The sequence below is a fragment of the Acinonyx jubatus genome, chromosome B2, assembly GCF_027475565.1.
Source record: "Acinonyx jubatus isolate Ajub_Pintada_27869175 chromosome B2, VMU_Ajub_asm_v1.0, whole genome shotgun sequence".
NCBI classification, from domain to species: domain Eukaryota; kingdom Metazoa; phylum Chordata; class Mammalia; order Carnivora; family Felidae; genus Acinonyx; species Acinonyx jubatus.
This window is the reverse complement of record NC_069385.1, coordinates 32304319-32324697: the sequence shown is the minus strand read 5'-3', so window position 1 is coordinate 32324697 and position 20379 is coordinate 32304319. Positions and strand designations below refer to the sequence as shown.

Below are 20379 nucleotides of genomic sequence, written 5' to 3'. Positions count from 1 at the left end.
CTCTCATCTGTATACCCAGATGTGCTAATATTCTTTAATGGAAACTCCATCCTTTGCCACTTAAATCAATGCCATGTCTATTCTAAACCAAGTTTCCGTACAGGGGGTTTATAGGCCAGTCTCCAAAGTTCCTATTATGTCCTACTGTTCTAACTCTGGACCCAAGTACACTATCGATCACCATAGCTTTAAAATAGTCTTCATATCCAATGGCTTATCTCCACCTTTTACTTTTAGTAGTGTCTTGCCTATTATTAACCTTTGCTCTTCTAGGTAGATTTTAGAATCAACTGGTTCCATATCAAAGCTAAAACTAAAATTTTTAGAAATACATTTTTTAAAAACAGAAAATCTTTGCAACTATGACTAGGCAAAGATTTCTTAGGATACAAGAATCTAAAGTCATAAAATTTCTGTGAATTTTTTATTGGAATTACATCAAATTTTTAGGCCAATTTGAACAGAAAGATTACTTTATTGGGCTTTTCTATCCATGAACATAGTATCTCTTCATTTCTTTTGGTGTACTGTAGTGTTTTGCAATCATGATTTATAATTTTTTCCAGAGACCAAGTAATATTAGATTTTAAGTAAATATTAGGTTTTATTTCTATAGAACTTCTTGAGATAGTTTCTTATATACTAAAATACAGTTAATTTTAGATACCAATTTTCAGGGGGTTTTGATGTAGAAAATTACAATGTCTGTGAATACTGTATTTTGCTCCTTTGCTTCTTCCTTTCTGATCCATAGATATTTTTTTCCTTCCCAGTAATATGTTGCATAGAAATAGTGATAATAAATACCTATCTTCTTCCTGATATTAAATTAGTACTTCCAATATTTCATTTAGTTAGATATTTGCTACAGATTTTTCATAGGTAAGCTGTATCTGGTTAAGGCACTTCTCTCCTATTCCTGGTTTGTGAAATGTTCTTTTTTTTTTTTTTTTTTATGACTGCCTTAAATTTTATGAAGTCTTTTTCTGCCCCTATTGACGTGGTCACATGTCTTTTTCCTTCAATCTCTTAATGTAGAATGGTATTAATATATTTTCTATTTTAAACCAATTTTACATTCCTTAGCTAAATTAATCCCAAATTTGCTCTAACATTTCATTTTTATATGATGCAGAATTTGGTTTGTCAATACTCTGTCCAAGATATTTCCAACAGGTGCATGTTGCTGACCTCTTTCATACTGTCATCATCAAATTTTAGTATTAAGAGTATGCTGACTTCATAAAATGAGTTGGTGGGTGATGTTCTCCGGAAGAGACTGGGTAAGGCATGAATGTTTGTCAGGACTCCCCCGTCAATCTGTTTGCTCAGAAGAGCGACCTTAGGGTCATACAATTCATTCTTCCTTTCGAAGTCTTGATTCATCTGAGTCCAGACTCAAGCAGATGGTCATTTGTGATCACAGGTCTTTAATAAGTTTTGGTGAGGAAAAACTAAAAGACTAGAGATAGCTTTTCATGAAAGAGCAAATAAATTCTACTGCAAATATTGCTATAGTATCACTAGTTAACCTGATAAAATGCTAAAACAGCTCTAACTTCTCTCTTATGATGTTTCATGTTCAAGAGGTTCAGGAATTTTGCCTCTAAATTGAAATGCTTTTTACTTTTTCTCCTTCTCCACAAATGAATTTTAATAATAATAAAAATTTTCTTACCCAAGTCATCCGGGCTCTATCTTTTGTGTTGTAACGACACTCAGTAATGAGATTATCTCCCTAAAACATAAAAATAAAAGCTTTCAGATTGGAGTTTAGTTTGCTTTATTTATGTAATCCATTTGTAGGCCAATAGTTTTATTTGCTACATGAGTAGATTCATTAAGCAATTTGATTCAGGGAGACCTTTGATCTACTTAATTCTAAGAATACTACTATAATAAACAAGCAAACAAACAAATAAGGCTCTCTCAGGCCATACTCCACCATGTTCTAGCTGAATGACCTTAAATAAGAAAAGAATTAACTGGGCACAATTTATTTATTTAAAAAGTAATATATAAAATAACTTATTTTGCACAGCTGTTGTGAGGAGATTAAATGATACAACACACACTTAGCTCTTAGATTAAACATTTCATAAATGTTAGCCATGGATACTAGTTATTGTGTTACCTCTTCGTTTATATTGTTTTCTTTAAAAGTCTTTAGTCATGTCTTTATTTCCTTACAACAGAATTCTGAAGCAAAATAATAGTAATGTATTGCTCCAGTGTTTTCTAACCTTTTGAACAATTCAGTACGCATAGAAAATAATTTTTTTTATGGCTCACCCCTCAGGTAAATGGACAGACGGCTATTCATAGACCAAAGACAGCTCACTCCGGGTGTTGGTCCCTAGATTTGCTCTCCCTGGCCTACTGCTCAGAAGGTACAGAGATCAATATCTCAACACATGCTCTTCCATAAACCCAAGTATTGTTGCAAGCTGGATTACAGAGTATAGTATAATTAGTTCTGTCCAAAAACTTTGTCAAATGAAAGAATTATCCTTATATTCATTTTCACTGAACTGTAACTTCCCCAAACCATCCTATGGTACAAAAAAGATCTCTGATTTTTCCCATCACCAGAATCGCCATGCAAAGGTTTCCTGGAAAGTTAAGTAAGAAAAGAGTAATGTTTGGTACTCAGAAACCAAGTTTTCATTTTCTTCTTAAAACAACTTGAATTGCCCGTGGGAATAGTAAGAAAAATGAGTTTTGATTTTGGAAAAAAGATCAAACACATTCCATCTGGGTTGTGCAACACCCACAGTGGGTGGTTTAAAGAATGTGAATACGATGAGCAATTCATTTTACACATAGAAACCTTGCTAAATCTCAGCTGATATATGTCTTGACTTTTCTAATATTCAGTGAAAGAGAAGAAAGCATTCATACTGGTAAGATTGTTTGTTCTTCCTTTAGATACTGAAACTCCTGAAAATTGAAGTCAAAATCATCATCATAAGCCAGTAATCTCAATTCCTCCCCTTTGCGAAAATGACGGAGCCTGATGCCCCTGCCCGCCAGGTGAGCATGAAGAAGCACAGCAAACACATGGATTCCACTTGGCTTTTCAGCTTCCAGAGCCTAAGGGCAGGGCACACAGAGGAAGACACAATTAGCCCAAACAAGCGCATGTTCAGACAGTTCACAGTAAAAGAGACTTGGAGGGACAACTAAGAAGAAAATCTAAAGCAATTTAAGTGAATGCTTGAGCAGCCAAACATTTTGAACTTGGATTTTTTCATGACTTATTCCTAGCAGGGTTATTAGCTTTGTGAAGTAACGTTTGTAGGGAGAGAAGAAAGGGACCGAATGCTTACTGGGGACCTACAGAACCACTCCTAAATATTATCTTTCTTTTTCCTTCTTTTAGGAGGTAAAGAGTCCATCAAAGCTCCTGGCAAAAAGACTCCAGTATGTTAGTGACCTGTAAATGGAAACTCTTAAAAGGACAAGTCATTCCCACTTTTTAAGATAAGAAAACCAAGTGGAAGAATGGAATTATGTGAATTGTCCATGGTCCTACAGCTAGTAAATGATGTCATGGCAATTTGCATCATGGTCTAAATAACTCAAAGGGCTCAATCTTTCCACTTCATCCATCTGCCATCTGTCTACAATTCTTTATGGTTCATAAAGAATATGATCGAATATGATTGAAATATGTTTGCTTAAGAAAAGAAGAACTATAAATGGAAGTAGCCATTATTAAATACTTAAAATGTTTTTTTCTTATCCAATATGTATTTTTATATTGGGTATTCTTGCTCTTTGGTTTAAGTAGGGAAACTATAAGCAGAGAAAAGGAGAAAAAATTGAAAATGAATAATGGAAAAAAAAACAAATGTAGATGAAAGGTAGAGAAATGCAAAAGACACTAGATAACCAAAGGTAGAAATTGTAAAAGAGAAAATAAAGTGTCCAGTATGAAATAAACAAAGGAAGTAGGTCAGGAAGGAAAACATCCTGGATATTAGTCTTGTCCAGAATTCTACTCCTATAGACTTCAAGATTTAAAAAACCATCAGATGTCTTCCCACAATGATAAATAATGGCTTTAAAACATGACAACAAGAAAAAGATTGGTAATAATAAACATGAGATTTTCCAAACATAGTTTTCTAAGAGCATTATTCTGTAAGTGGCAGCTCGCAGACTCAGATGTTCCACATACCTCTTCTAGGCATTCCAGAGTGCAGTGACCCTCAGACCGAAATTCAGGCATCCCTGGAGGGATGGTATGGAAGAGGCTTACCCAGAGGCCAGCCTCAATCACCCCAGCATCATATTTCCTTATATCTGTTGTATGAAATAACCTCAGTCCGGAATTATCTATTAAGCCTGGAATGCGAGCATATAGTTAAAAGTGAGTTTGAGTTCTTAAAAAAATAAAAATAAAGGTTCTCCACATTCAGCTGAAATGGGTTTATTCATTTTCCTTAAAACTTCATAAGGGAAAGAATTACAAGTAAAGATCATTGAAATACAACATTCAGTTTCACAAATGGGAATTAAAAGACAAGTCGCCATACTGTCTGCAACCATTTTTGACTTCCAGAGCATACCATGGGAAAAATGTTTGTGTGGTCTAGCTGATATAGTCCACAATTATCTAACATAAAGACAAAAGGGAAATTCTAAAGTCACTCAATAGAATGTAGAATAACTCAACAAAAGTTTTATTTTATATTGTTTTCAGGTAAAGTTCAGTAACATTTCTATAAAGGGAGAAACCCCTTGGTCTAGAAACCATCCGCTAATAGAATAAACTATTAGTGATAACGTTCTTTATAGTTTGCCGCCATTCTTTTAATCATTCAACAACGGTCATTCAATCAACAAAAAATAGTAAGAATCTATTATGTGAATAGCATGCATGATAATAGGCATGGGGGATTAACGATGAGTAAGACACATTCCTTACTGTGACAGTTTTCATAGAGGGGAAAGTATGACCCAAACCCTTCATAAATTTGTTCCACTGACTTGGGAATTAATCGACTCCTTTCTGGAGGGTTGACTTACCTACCTGTGACTACCAAAATGACGGTTTGGAACAACTGACATATACATAAATTTATATTAATTGGTGTGATTAGTTTTATTGTTTCTCTTTCCCACCACACTATAATTTCCATGAGGGTGGTTTGGTTTGTATCATAAAGCACAGACCCAAGACAAAGTTGATGCTCAGTATTTGCTGAATAGTTGCATAAATCAATGGAAAATAGTAACTTTCATTTGCTTCTTTTGATAGCTTCATATCGAATCTTTCAACTTTTTGGTTTTGGAATATTACATAAGTCGATTTAGAAAAGTAGATTTAGAAATCAAATGTAAATATGCTCATCTCTTCATTTCAATATCATATTACGCAGTGTCACTGCATAAATATTTCTTAAGCATATTTATGGTTTTCCTACCATACAACAAAATCTTAACATTATCTAGTGATGAATGGCAGCTTTTCATATGTGCAGTTAGAAAGAAAATGTTTCATAAACACTGTGTATTTAGGACTAATTTACATCGCAAATAGAAAAATCTATTATTCTACTTTCTGGAAAGTAGCATGCAAATTGTTTTTTTAAGATCAGTGACCACACATGCCCATTTGCCTGGTTCAGTGCTGGTTAATCACTTTTGTCCCAGTATAATTATTAATAGTACCCTCTTTCGCTCTAAAGAGTATACTAATTTGGATGACAAATATATAGGTTAATTCTTTCTAACAATGATGCTAGTTAGTTTCAACTCTGTTAAATTAGGTGTTCTAAAACTTTTAAAAATCAGAGGTAGAATACACGAAGAATAAACTCACCCTCCTTATATGTCGGATTGTCATAATGGACTTCCAGGAGCACATAACGAGGATCTAACGGTGTGCCAAGGGATAATCCAACATGAGGTGGGTAGGAAAAACCCTAAATAAGGAAAATTCCATGAGATGTGCCCTATGAAAGTCCCTACAAGCTCTATTCCTCCAAAAACCCCAACCATTCTCTAAGATATTTCAACATTCTGGAACCCCATCATCTATAGTGGATAAAATAAAGGGGCTTAAGGAAAGAATCTCTGCCAGTGGAAAGAAAAATAAGCTACCCTCATATCAGAAATAGTGTATAAAGCGGGGTGCCTGAGTGGCTCAGTCAGTTAAGCATCCGACTTCGGCTCAGGTCACGATCTCACGGTTTGTGAGTTCGGGCCCCGCGTCGGGCTCTGTGCTGACAGCTCAGAGCCTGGAGCCCGCTTCAGATTCTGTGTCTCCCTCTGTCTGCCCCTCCGCTGCCTGCACTCTGTCTCTTACATTGTCTCAAAAATAAATAAACATTTTAAAAAATTAAAAAAAAAAAGAAGAAATAGTGTATAAAGCTTTACTTATAAGTATGAGAACCGTAGGGGAAAAACATGATCAATGAATAGTGTCACATCTCCGTAATCAGTCATTAGCCCCACCTCTCCACCAATGGCCCAGGCAAAAATCACAGTCTCGCAGGTGAGGAACGCATCAGGCATGTTAGGATGGTAGCACTCATGGCCATAGTCCAGAACGCTGTCATTAAAGCTGCTACTGCACTGATAGAGCAGGATGTGGTGGACCAGACTCTCGTGGCCTCTCTGTATCACTGGCTCCACCTAAACAAGCACAAATGAGAGGGAGGATGTGATAAATCCAACCACCCGACAACACCCTACGGTAAGCATGAAACTAGCATAAAGCATTAGCAGTTTTGCGAAGGAATCGTTTGTTCAACGATGTAAAGGTTATGATGGGGTTCAAGTATGATGCATTCTGGATATGAAAACAATGATGGTGATGGGAACAATGGCAACGGCAAAGACGAGATGATAACCTGTTCCTCCAAGAATCACAGGATTTACTAATCTGTTTGTGTTTTGAACTCACTTTTGTTTTCCTGATCATTCTGCATGGCAGCTGTTTCAAAAATTGCTTTCTTCCAGGCTACTTTGCCCTTGGTCCCCTCCTTTTTTTCCTTTCTTTTCTCCCCCCACCGCACACATAAAAAAAAGAAATTAATGCTATAGACAGGCATAAACTCCCTCAGTCTCACTCTCTTCCACCTCAAAATATTTTTATCCATCCCTACTGAAGGCAGTAGATGATGCCTTATTCATCTATTACCTATCTATCTATCAATACCTATCTATCATATACATATCTACCTGGTGCTGAGCATAGTGCTGGGCACAAAGTAGCGTTCAATAATGGATATTTTTATTCTAGTGATTAAAATCAAATTGTAATAAGAATCTTACCATTAGAATTTAGGAGAGAAAATAACACGGTAGTGATGTGTTCCTGTGACACTGCTGAAATTAGGAGAGGGAAGGTAGAAACCAGCGTACAGAGAAGGGGCAGTAAAGTGGGTTCTAATCTTGACAGTACAATGCATATGAACACGTTCGTCCGTTGTCCTTTCTGTAAGCTCCCTTCATAACACTTGCACACCTCAGCCCAGGGAACTCACAGCGAGCTGAGCACATCCTAGGGTCCCAAAGTGTCTTACCTGCAGAGGACGTACAGGAGCCCTGTCTGTACCTAGTGGAGCTGGGCTACAGGTGTTGCCATCAGCCACAGGGTTCTTTGAACGCTCCATTCATCTGCTAAAGAAACCATGGTCTGTCCCTAAATTTCCAAGGCCTGACCTGTCTTAGAGCTCAACACCTTCCACCTTTAGCCCTGACTACTCAAAAGCAGGCGAATGCATTTTGAAACCCTTGCTTGTCCTCCAATTTAGACGTGCTTATGAAGATGAAGTGTTTTCAGCTATTGTCTCCTAAGGCTTTCCACTTTGATTTTCTACATAGGTTTTCTTCCTTTCCTTCTTGTTTTTAAATCAGAGAATCTAAGCAGCCAAACAGGAAGCGGTAGGTAGTAGGCAGAGATCTGAACAGGCAGCCGGGGGTTCCACTTTTTAAATCCAGCTTGCCTTTGTGTTACATAGTGAGTCGTGCCATAGCTAGCCCACACGTACATTTTAACATCACATTCACAGCAATGACACTGTGCATGGCTTTGTTTGCACTTGTCTCTCATCTCTAAAAGACTGTGTGCCCTGAAGGCAGAACCTATTTTCTATTTTGCCTGAAAACGACAGTTATTGTTCAAGCACGGTTGCATAACACATTACACAGAAGGGCAACCTAGGATGCCTATTAGATTTTAGTTTCCATGTCTAGTTTGAGCTCTCTTGTGAAACTTGACTTATTCGGGCACCTCAGCACTCCAAGGGGAACAGGGCACTGCTAATATGTCCAGAGTAAGAGAGGGACATGAGGCATTTTCACCAAGTGCCTTTTCAGTTCTGGCAGAACCTGTAGGTTGCACTGAGCTCCACAAGGTAGGTCCTAGAAAGGAGCCATTAGGGCTTTAAAGAAAAGCTGGCTCTTGCCAAGGCAGCTACAAAGACAGACGGTCTTCATCGAGGCACAGCAAGAGAAAGCTGAGAATGTGCATGATGAATTATGTGTGGCTGGTGGTGCCTGCTTTGAAGGAGCATCACTAAACTTCTTCAGAGAATCTTTGAAGAGCACGCGTTGTTGTTGCTGCTGTTTTTAATATAGGAAACGCTGAAACAACCCCAGGCTTCCCAACTACCAATGCATTCTAGGAATAATAATAGTAACATCTGCATTTTACTTAGCACCTACTATCTGCCAACCACTGTATTATCCACTTGCTACATTTCATTTAATATTTACAATGAATCTATAAGGTAAATATTATTGTCTCCGTTTTACAGATGAGAAAATTGAGACTCAGAAGATTAAGTAACAAACTCAAAATACCATGGCCGGGCAATCGTAGATGGGGATTTGAGACTAGGCAGGTCTGACCCCAAAGTCAGTATTCCTCCCACTGCAACACATCATTGGAGGAGGACACATTGGAGATGCATCGGGACCTGGAAGCTTCTGCCTGTGAGCGGGGGGAGGAAAGAGTGGGAGCCTTATGTCTGGGGGGGATTCCTGCCCTCACCCCAGTCGCGTGTCCTTTGGCCCTTAGGGAGAGAAGACAGAGTGTGGCCTTTCAATATGTTCTTTCCTAAGGAGAGCAAATAGCAAGGTCTCTCCTCAAAACCTGGCAAGGTCTTCAAAGAAAATTAAACTGTAATCTGACCTCCAGATTACAAACTGAGGGTAAAGCCTGGAGGCTTTTTCTAAGAAAACAATACATGTATAAAACAACAAGAAAACGTTCTGCATGCAAACCTGAGCACTGATCACAGGAGAAAATAAGAAGGCCGTGAAGAAGCAAAGCTCTTGGCAAAACAGAGAGGATGTGGGAAATGAAAGGGCAGACTGAGAAAGAGAAGTGCCCCAGAAGGATAACAACTGAACTAAGGAGCCACTGATGTCAGAGGAAAAGCACAGGTTACCAAATTCTTGAAGAACAGAAGAATTTTTGGAGAAGGAATTTTAAGATGACCATGTAGAATACTTAAGGGGAACCCCAAGCATATTCTTATGGGAAGGCATAACCTGCTCCGTGCAGGGGACACGTTCCAGGGATCGGGAGCACCTTGACCAGAATGGGTCTGGCTCTCGGTGCCCCAACACGGAACAGAATTTCCCACAGAGCTTCCTGCCACGTTGACCGAGCATAGTGATGCCAGCACACAGCCACCCATCCCCAAAAAGCCTGCTGGTCATTATCTGCTGCTTCCTCAACCAGTTCCACAAACCTTCGAAGCAGTCACATCACCTGTTGTGACATTCTTCTTTAGCCCAAATAAGGCTGCGGCAGAGACCAGAGGGCACTAGAAGAGGTTAAACACTGCTCTTTCTTGGATATTCGGTAATTGTCTGCACGAGAAAGACTTTTCCTTTTGCATCATTGCATCATTTGAAATAATGGTGGTGTTATACATTTTTACATTAAAAACCTTTCTGAGGCAAATAAAGCTATAGCGTAGTGAATCACTGCTGTAAGAGGTAGCACTTTAAAAGGGCGACTTATTTTGGTTGCTTCAGAGATGTCACATTGTCATCACAATCTAAATGAGAATGCCAAAGGTTGCCTCTATTAAAACAAAAATTAAACTTAAAGAAATTGCCAAAGGAGGTCATGGCAACATAAAGCATACCAATGCGGATAAATTGGTATTTCTGAGACTGGAACAAACATTCAATTTCATTTTTAGGCCGGCTGTATGACTGCAGAAGGAATAAATAAAAAGGAATCGAAAGTAGTGCATATGGAAGTGGGTGGCAATGACACAAACACCTGATGACATATTAAACTGTGTTATTAACTACAGTGTTCTCGTACACAGGTGGCATTTACAGACCAGAACGGATGACAGTTCCATACACCCACCTTCATATGCAATAGAGGCCAGGCAAGGATGGCCTGGCAGCTGTGGGTTACCTGTTAGCCCCAGTGCCTAGTAAAGGAACAGCCTAGAAAAGAAACCACAGGTGGAAGGGAGGTGAGGAGGAAGCCTTCAACCTGAAGTATTCTTAAGAGTAAAATGGTCTCTTCTTGTACCCTATGTCTTCAAAAAATTAAAAATAGAACTACCCTATGTATGACCCAGCAATTACACTACTAGGTATTTACACAAAGGATACAAAAATGCTGATCTGAAGGGGCACATGCACCCCAATGTTTACAGCAGCACTATAGACAATAGCCAAAGTATGGAAAGAGCCCCAAAATCCATTTACTGAAGAAAGGATAAAGAAGATGTGATAGATAGATAGATAGATAGATAGATAGATAGATAGATAGATGATAGATAGATACAATGGAATATTACTCAGCAATCAAAAAGAATGAAATCTTGCCATTTGCAACAACGTGGATACAACTAGAGTGTATTATTCTAAGCAAGATAAATTAGTCAGAGAAAGACAAATATCATATGCTTTCACTCCTATGTGGAATTTAAGAAACAAAACAGATGAACATAGGGGAAGGGAAGGAAAAATGAGATAAAAACAGAGAGGGAGGCAAATCATAAAAGACTTTTAAATACAGAGAACAAACTGAGGGTTGCTGGAAGGGAGTCTGGTGGGGATGGGCTAAATGGGTGATGGGTGTTAAGGAGGGTGCTTGTTGGGATGAGCACTGGGTGTTATATGTAAAGTGATGAATCATTGGGTTCTACTGAAGCCAATACTATACTATACTATATGTTAACTAACTTGATTTTGAATAAATTTTTAAAAATTAAAATGAAAAAAAGAGTAAAACAGTCTCCAGTCAGTTCAGATAACTGGACCTTTGAGGTACTCTTGAGAAGACTTAGCAGTAAAAAAGCAAACAATAAGAGAGCTACTAAGCATAGTCAAGACCAAGGTGGAAATTAACATCAACTATAAAACTGGGAATTGAAAAGCTCCAAATATTATACTGTTCTCATGACCTCATCACCTTCTCTTACTCTCTTTATCCAAGTCAATATGTCTAGCATAATCACTGCAACACGCAGACTGCTTAATAACTATTTATTGAATGGAAATGAAGCCTTTCCATGAATGAGACTGAGTCATCAAATTTATTGCCTCCTAATTTCTTGATAGTCTAAACTCCAGTGACCTACCCTGCACCCCACTTCAGCTGCCCAATCCCACCGTCCCAGCCTTCACTTAGAACCACTCAGGACTGTGCTCCTCTGAAACTCTCTTTCAGTGCTTTTTTCCTGCTCTGTTGGTTCTCTCACACCTCCCCAGCCTCTCAACATACCACTTTTTCCCAGGAGGCTACTTGAACTACTTGTGCACCAGCCCCTCACAATGGACTCAGACACTCACAGCTGCGGATCAATCCTGTAATCTCCCCCTTCTGATCCTCTACTTGGGATACTGAAGATGCTTGCACAACCATTAAGAGCTCAAAAGTCAGGATTCACATTTGTACTTCCAGGCATCAATCTTTCTTTATTTTGCCATGTTCTGTTCCTTGGCTACGGATGAGCATAATCTGTTCGGTGCAGGGCACACGTTTCAGAAAATGAAAGCAGTTTGCTCCCATGCAAACCTTTTAGAATCTATGTATACTTGCTAATCAACTCTTGGTAAATGACTCAATTATTTTGGTAAGAGAGGAAACAATTTCAGTTCACTCTGTCACTGAATGAGGGCAGAGTTGGGATGGAATTTGATACAAAGGACACAATATGGTTGGAAAATTTTAAAAATTATATAATATAATGAAATGAGGCTAAGAATTTTACTCGGTGTGACCTAGGTCTATGGAATAGGATTCGATGGGGATAAGACAAAAAGTTCCTAAGTGTCTCAGAAATCCTTAGAACCTAGAACCAAGACCACTGTATCAGAATAGAAGGTAAGAAAATCTTAGTGGGAATGTATATTATCTTTCTGACATAAAACATTTGGGGTCCTTGACAAAACTGTGCCTGCCTGATGGTCTCGTACCTGCACCTACTGTGAAACTGATTCAGTTCCAAAAGGACTTCTCCCAAAAAGCCACTGAGCATTGGCAAACTGAAGAATCCACATGTTTTTGCAAACGTCAAATACCAACTACCTTAACAATAACAATAAAGAAATATATATAAGGGCACCTGGGTGGCTCAGTTGGTTAAGTATTTGACTCTTCATTTTGGCTCAGGTCATGATCTCATGGTTCATGAGTTCAAGCTCCAGGTCGGGCTCTGCACTGACAGTGTGGAGCCTGCTTGGGATTCTCTCTCTTCCTGTCCCTCCCTCACTTGCACGTGCATATGTTCGCTCTCGCTCTCTCTCTCAAACTAAATAAATAAATTTAAAATTAAGAAATATGTATGTTTTTAATTGTTTATTTAGTTTGAGAGAGAGAGCAGGGGAGGGGCAGAGAGAGAGAGAATCCCAAGCAGGCTCTGCGTTGATAGTGCAGAGACCAACACAGGGCTCAAACTCACAAACCGTGAGATCATGACTTGAGCCAAAATCAAGAGTTGGATGCTTAACTGACTGAGCCATCCAGCCGCCCCAAGAAATAGATTTTTTACTTACTTCCCTTGTGCTGGTTTGAATAGTATCCCTCCAAAATTCATGCCCAACTGGAACCTTGGAATGTGACCTTTTTTGGAAGGAGGGTCTTTGCAAATGTAATTAGTTAAGATGAAGTTACTCTGTCTTAGGATGGGTCTGAATCCAATGACTAGTGTCTTTATACAGAAAAGAGAAGGAGATTCAGATTCAGACACACACAGAGAGGAGATGGCCATGTAAAGATGGCCACAGAGGTTGGACTCAAGCTGCCACAAGTCAGGGAAAACCAGAGACCATCAGAAGCTGGAAAAGCCAAGGAAGGATTTTCTCCTAGAGACTTTGGATGGACCATGGCCCTGCCAATGCCTTGATTTTGGACATCTGGCCTCCAGAACTGTGAGAAAATACATTTCTGCTGTTTCAAGCTACACGGCTTGTGGTCACTTATCATAGCATCCCCAGGAAGCTAATACATCGTCTGCTCTCAATTGTTTTAATCATAAACTAACAATTCACAGATTTGTACATTTTTACCTAGGTCATGAGTATCCCTGCATTTGTTTGTGACAAAAAATTATTACAAATATACATTGTTTCCCCTTACATGATTGATGTTGTATAATTCCATGTACTTACATAGTCATAAGGCTATTTCACTTGATAAATATGCAAGTGCACTTGAGAGAGTTAAAGAAGTTTTATTATCTGTAGCTAAGTATATGTGTACCTTACTTTAGTTTTTAAATTTGGAGGGTAAAAATAAGTGGGCGGGAAGGGTGGAATGCCCTTCTTGACTTGTCCAAGTACGAGAGAAAAACAGGTGTGAGAAAAACAGGAGGTTATTAGAGCTCTTATAAGCAATTTTCCTACACTTATTATTCCAAGTCTACCCATTTAAGATGTTGCTTGTTGAAACATGAGTAGAGCATAGCTCTCCAAAAACAACTTGCAATTCAATAAATTAAAAATTAAAACAAAAGGAGAGAGGTGATGGGTGAAATCTGTAATGAGCTGGAAATCTGGTAAATCTCCATCACTTTTCTTCCTGCCCATTCTTGTTCTTGGCATCCTGCTTTCCATACACACCCCAGGCACAGGTTGCTGTCCATGTAAAAGCCAGGAAACCATCTCTGACAGAGGTTATCCAAAGGGCATCTGGTTCATAATGCAATGCTGCCTATGAAAACATTTCAGCCCAAACTAGCAGTGTAGACAGACAATTACAAAATCATGCTAATATATGCTCATGGGATTATGGTAGGATAGGATAGTAGATGGTATCTACCTGTCCCTCTTTCCTTATCCTCATCCCCAGTGGGGAGGGCTTTTTTAGCATGACAATATATCCAACTTATGAGAGGAGACAACCAAATTGAGCAAGAAAATGATATCATTGTCTCACAGGTAATCCACTCTGAAAAAGGTCAGAGTTCAAAGCAAAACCCGACCTGCTGATATGGGGCTCAAACTCAGGAACCATGAGATCATGATGTGGGCCAAAACCCATGAACCCCTGTTTCTTCATATTCATGCAGCTTTATGACTTTGTGATTTCCAGCTATACAAATGAGTCTTCCACCAGCACTGTGAAACAGTCAACAATTCTATTTTCGTCAGTCTCAAAGACTGGGACGGTCACCATCTTGACACCTATAGCAATATCTAAAATGACAACACCAGGGTTCTCAACAAATGTAACTTTCACCACCTCAGTTTCACAAAACATATCCCAGATGCCATCGACAATGACCACAACCCACAACACTTCAGTGACATCTGTTACTTCAGCAGTAACAAAGATGTATCAAAACTGACCTGTTTCCTATGCTGAAAATAGTTGTTAAATGCCACATTTTTGTCTTTGTTCCATTCTGAAAAAATAGAAATGATGTCATATTAAATAAATTAATGGTATAGATCCTAGTATTCTTGTCCCTGTGGAAAATGAGTTTCCAACTTCATCAGGCCTGCTAATGAGTGTGAATAAGTGACTTGTCCTACCAGGGAATTGTACTTGGATATGATTTGAAATGTGCCACACCTTTCCCTCCTGGGCCCCTCATTAGACAACAGAATTAGGCAGCATTCCGTCTACATGAGTTCTAAACCAAATGGTTAGCTTTGGTTTTCATTCATATGTGCCATAAAGATATTTTCCAATGGTATTAGATACAGTGTAGTAACAGTATCAGCACTCTTCATTTTCTGCATTTTTAAAAAACATAATGCCTGTGAAACTACAAATTCAGAACCTCAACATTTTCTTTTGAACTTATTCAAAGTTCAGTTCCACTTAAAAACTAGTTATTACATTCATGATAACAGCAGACTTTATGGTATTTTCAGTGTATTTTAAAAATTTGTTTAAATGTTTATTTATTTTTGAGAGAGACAGAGAGAGAGAGAGAGAGAGAGAGAGAGAGAGCAGGAGAGGGGAAGAGAGAGAGGGAGACACAACCCAGAGCAGGCACCAGGCTCTGAGCTGTCAGCACAGAGCCTGACACAGGACTTGAACTCACAAACTCTGAGATCATGACCTGAGCCGAAGCTGGATGCTCAACCGACCGAGCCACTTAGGCGCCCCTTGTGTATTTTCATATGTTTCTAATCCACAGTTTTATTACTACAATTTGTATTTTAAATCAACTAATTTCTCAAGGTCTCTTGATGCGATAAAACCAAAACAGTTTCAATTTCCAATTTATTCAAAAGGAGAAATTTCAGTTAGAACCATTTATTCAGATTAGATCTAGTTGCAAGATTAGACCTGTGTTGTGCGGACCTATTGTTAAGGCACTAACTCTTAAGAGGACCAATAAGGGGAAAAAAAAAATCCCCAAATCGTACTGCCTCTGAGGTTGTGGTAGGCAATCTAAATTCAGCATCACAAACAGCTTCAGATGCTGGGGTTGCAGTTCTGGGGATGGGGGTGATTGGGAGATGTGTTAGATCAACTAGAACCCAGCAGTCACTAGACCAAGCAGGCTGGAGAGCAACCTTCTACCACGAGACTTCCTCTTCCCCCATTCAGCATTCTTATGTAGAAATTCAAAGTTTTAGCTTAGTATGATGTTTTTTAAAATCACCAAAGCCTACTTTTTTGTTTTCTTCTAATCACAGCAGCTATTAATTCTAAAGAAAATACATTATCAAAATTTGATATTGGCAGCTTTGTTGGTGGTACTGTATTAACACTGGAAATCTGTCGATTCTTTACATTGGATGCAAAATGTGTTATTCAAGAAGAGGCATTTGGTATGGAACCATGTGACTTTTGATTAGCCAGGACTTTATTATAATTTCTGTGTTTCTTTAAATGTCACAAGAAAATACCAGGACGGGCCACAGATTTATGAATTACATTCCTACTAATCCTCTATGCCCAAAGTAAATTGTTTAAAAACATGGAACGCTTCACAAATTTGTGTGTCATCCTTGTACAGAGGCCATGCCAATCTTCTCTGTACCGTTCCAATTTTAGTATGTGTGCGGCTGAAGCACTATTAAAGCTGTTTTACTTGATGAATATGCAAGTACCCTTGAGAGTTAAAAATATTATGATTTACAGTCATCAACTTCTGAATGTGAATTAATTAAGTTCTTTTTTTTAATGTTTGTTTTTTATTTTTGAGAGACAGAGACACAGAGAGTAAGTGGGGGACAAGCAGGGAGAGAGAGAGAGAGAGAGAGAGAGAGAGAGAGAGAATCTGAAGCAGGGTCCAGGCTCTGAGCTGTCAGCACAGAGCCTGACATGAGGCTTGAACCCACGAACCGTGAGATCATGACCTGAACTGAAGTCAGATCCTTAACCGACTGAGCCACCCAGGCACACCAAATTGATTAGGTTCTTTTTGCCAAACACCTCAAGAATACAAAAATACAGAAATATAAAATATTTTAAAATTACTTTTAAGAAAGTTTATAACAACATTCTTAATATGTATATTGTTCTTTGAATTTTTAATAGATTATTCATGAATTCTAAGGTTGCTTTTAGCCTTACATTAACAAATATTAATGTTCAGTTAACAGAGATATTCAGTAAACTAGAGGTAACCTAGCTCCTCTAAGAAATGTTACATTAATACCAATATGACCCACAAGGCATAGTGAAAGATCTGATGGTCAGGAGACTAAGTTCCCTTCTTGGCTGTGTCACTAAATAGCTGTATGACATGACTGTGAGCAGGTCAGCAGGTCATAGCACACGGGCTTTTTTTCCATCATTATATATATATGTGTGTGTGTGTGTGTGTGTGTGTGTGTGTGTGTGTGTGTTTATATATGTATTGGAGCTCTGAAGAGCTCTAATAATCTATTTTTCTCACACCAAGCTAGTATACTTGGACAAGTCAAGAAGGACATTCCGCCCTTCCCACCCACTTTTTTTTACCCTCCAAATGTAAAAACAAAAGTAAGATACACATATATTTAACTATATATAATAAAAATTCTTTAACTCTTTCAAGGGCACTTGCATATATATATATGTATATGTATATGTATATATGTATATGTACATATATGTACACATATATGTATATATGTGTATATATGTACATATATGTACATATATGTACATATATATGTATATGTATATATATATTCTCAAAACAAGCTCATGAGTTTAGGTAATAGAATTATCACCTATTTTATAAATGCAAATAATAACGCACATGTAAGTTTAAAAATTTATCCAACTGTCAGAGCCCGGATCTCACCACTGGTGACTTGGATCAGGAATTGGTGCCCCTAAACCAGCATGCTGATATACAGGAAAACCTTGGTTTGCGAGCATAATTTATTCCGGTAACATGCTTGTAATCCAAAGCACTTGTATATCAAAGCAAATTTCCCTATAAGAAATAATGGAAACTCAGAGGATTCCTTCCACAACCCAAAAATTTTCATATAAAAATAATTACAATACTGAATATAATACAAAATAATAAAGAAAATACAAAATATAAAGAAAAATAAACATTAACCTGCATTTACCTTTGAAAACCTTCATGGCTGGTGTGAGGGAAACAAGAGAGAGGAGGGTTATTGTGTAGGATGACTTTCACTACCACTAATGGAATCACTGCTACCCATAGGCTCAATGGAATCTTTTTCTGCATGGGGGCCATTGTATACATTCACACAGGTGTTGAGCACGGTACAGCATTAACAAGTTCTAAACATATACTGTATTTAATGTAACTGGCAATAAGGCAGCAAAGGATCTATATCTGCAAGCAGCCTGATCCAGAATGAAGCAAAGCATTCCTAAGCTGACTCTTGTATGGAAAAGCAAAGAACTGTCCATAGGTGCTTTGAAGTGACAAAAAATTCACTAGCGCCAGTTGTGGGCACCTTCCAATGTTCTGAAAAATCACTGATTTCTACCAAACACCTCGGCCTGAGACGGAGCATCCAAGCACGGGAGAAAACCGCCCACAATCCCACAGCGAGATAGAGACAGACAGAGGCAGAGACAGAGAGACAAGAAGCATTGGTTCAGCTGTGATCATGTGGCATTCAGCATCACGTACTACTCATATGGCAAGACATCATTCGTTTATCAAGTTAAAATGTATTAGAAATGTTTGCTCATCTTGCAGAACACTCACAGAACAGCTTACTCGCAATCCAAGGTCTTACTGACTCCCATCTTGAATGGCAGGGGAGTGAATGAGACAGTGTCAGTGCTCCACCAAGGTCACTTTGGGTTTCTTTAACCTCTTCTGGGGGCCTTACTTCCAATCACTTGCACCTGTAACTTTCCTCAAAGGCCCGATCTTGGGCTCACTTTGCAAGGAGCAAAAAATGCCCCAAAATGTACGTTAGTCTGAAGAAAGTGAAATGGACAACTCTAAACAAAATGACTGTTTTCCATGGGTGCTATGGACTGAATATTTGTGTTTCCCTCAAATTCACGTATGGATAGTCTAACTCCAAAGGTGAGGGTATTGGAAGGTGGGGCCTTTGGAGGACAATTAAGTCATGATGGCTGATTTCTCATGCATGGGATGAGTGTCCTTACAAAAGAGACCCCATGGAGTTCCCTTGCCCCTTTCACCATGTAAGAACACAATGAGAAGACGGCTGTCTATGAAGTGGATCTCACCAGACACCAAATCTTCTGGTATCCTGATCTTGGACTCCAGAGTTGTGAGAAATAAATTTCTGCTGTTTATAAGCCGCCCAGTCTATGGTACTCTGTCAGAGCACCCCGAGTGGACTAAGACAATGAGATTAGGTTACAGCTGGAAGTACAGTGCAATAACACCCTTGCTTGGCTTTCTCTTCCTCAGTCTTACTCTCCCACCTCGTGTTTTCTCCTGGCACTTCCTTAGTCATTTGCACACACATCCTTCTTTCAAAGGACTGCAGCTGAGAACGCAATATAAAACAAGTAGCATAATGGAAGAGCATTTTATTGGACCACATGTTTTGGGGTTTGAATCTAATCTGGGGGGTTTAAATCTTGCCCCATTATTTTCTATTTATTTTCTTATTTATTTATATTGAAGTATATTTGACATGTAACATTGTGTACATTTTCAGGTGGACAACATTTTGATTTGAAACATTTATATACTGCAGGGACACCTGGGTGGCTCAGTTGGTTAAGTGTCTGACTTCCGCTCAGGTCATGATCTTGCGGTTTGTGGGTTTGAGCCTCACATCGGGCTCTGTGCCAACAGCTCAGAACCTGGACTCTGCCTCATATTCTGTGTCTCCCTCTCTCTCTGCCTCTTCCTCACTCTCACTCCCTCTCTCTCTCTCTCCCTCTCTCAAAAATAAACATTAAAAAATTGTCTTAATATAAACTCCTTAAAAAAAGAAACATTTATATACTGTAATACGATCATCATGATATGATCATCAAACATGCTAAAAGACTAGGTCTTAATTATCTCTACCACAAAAAAAGAATTGATAGTTATGTGATTTTTCCATCTCTTTTTCCTAGTTGCTCAACTTCTCTTTGTCCCAGTTTCCTTATCAGTAAATCAGTGACAATAAGGTTTACTTATAAAATTACTTGAGAATCAAATAGCTGACACATCAGAAGCAACAGACACCTTGTAGGTGTTCAAAGAATGATGTGAGTGTATTTATTAAAAGTTGGACTCTGGGTTTTAAATACAATTTTAACATTGCACCCAAATAAATAACGTCTATACTGGTAATTTATTCACAAAGTCCAGTGTTTCAAAACCTAACTTTAAGACTTTTATGTTACAAATATTCAGGCAAAAAAAATATTGCCATGGTCACATGCTGTATTGCAAAATACATAATCATATGAAATATATATTTATGTGTGCCATGTCAATTTATTTAGGATTTAATTTGTATAATAGTATGTTCTTTACAGAGAAGTTTTTCTGAAATATGACCTCCCCCCTTCCT

At 38.4% G+C, this 20379-nt stretch overlaps 1 protein-coding gene and 1 non-coding gene across 2 annotated transcripts in view; both read right to left on the bottom strand.

The window, feature by feature from the left end:
• Positions 1-20379, bottom strand: part of MOXD1 (monooxygenase DBH like 1) — a 91739-nt gene that overhangs the window by 16149 nt on the left and 55211 nt on the right. The window contains exons 5-9 of the mRNA XM_027056879.2: positions 6466-6645; positions 5831-5933; positions 4184-4350; positions 2902-3093; positions 1679-1738 (exon numbers count right to left, since the gene is read on the bottom strand). Coding sequence (XP_026912680.1) covers positions 1679-1738; positions 2902-3093; positions 4184-4350; positions 5831-5933; positions 6466-6645 — 702 coding nt within the window. The remainder of the gene's footprint in view (positions 1-1678; positions 1739-2901; positions 3094-4183; positions 4351-5830; positions 5934-6465; positions 6646-20379) is intronic.
• Positions 16374-16476, bottom strand: LOC113599030 (U6 spliceosomal RNA). The gene has a single exon (XR_003419770.1). It is a non-coding gene; the product is annotated as a U6 spliceosomal RNA (small nuclear RNA).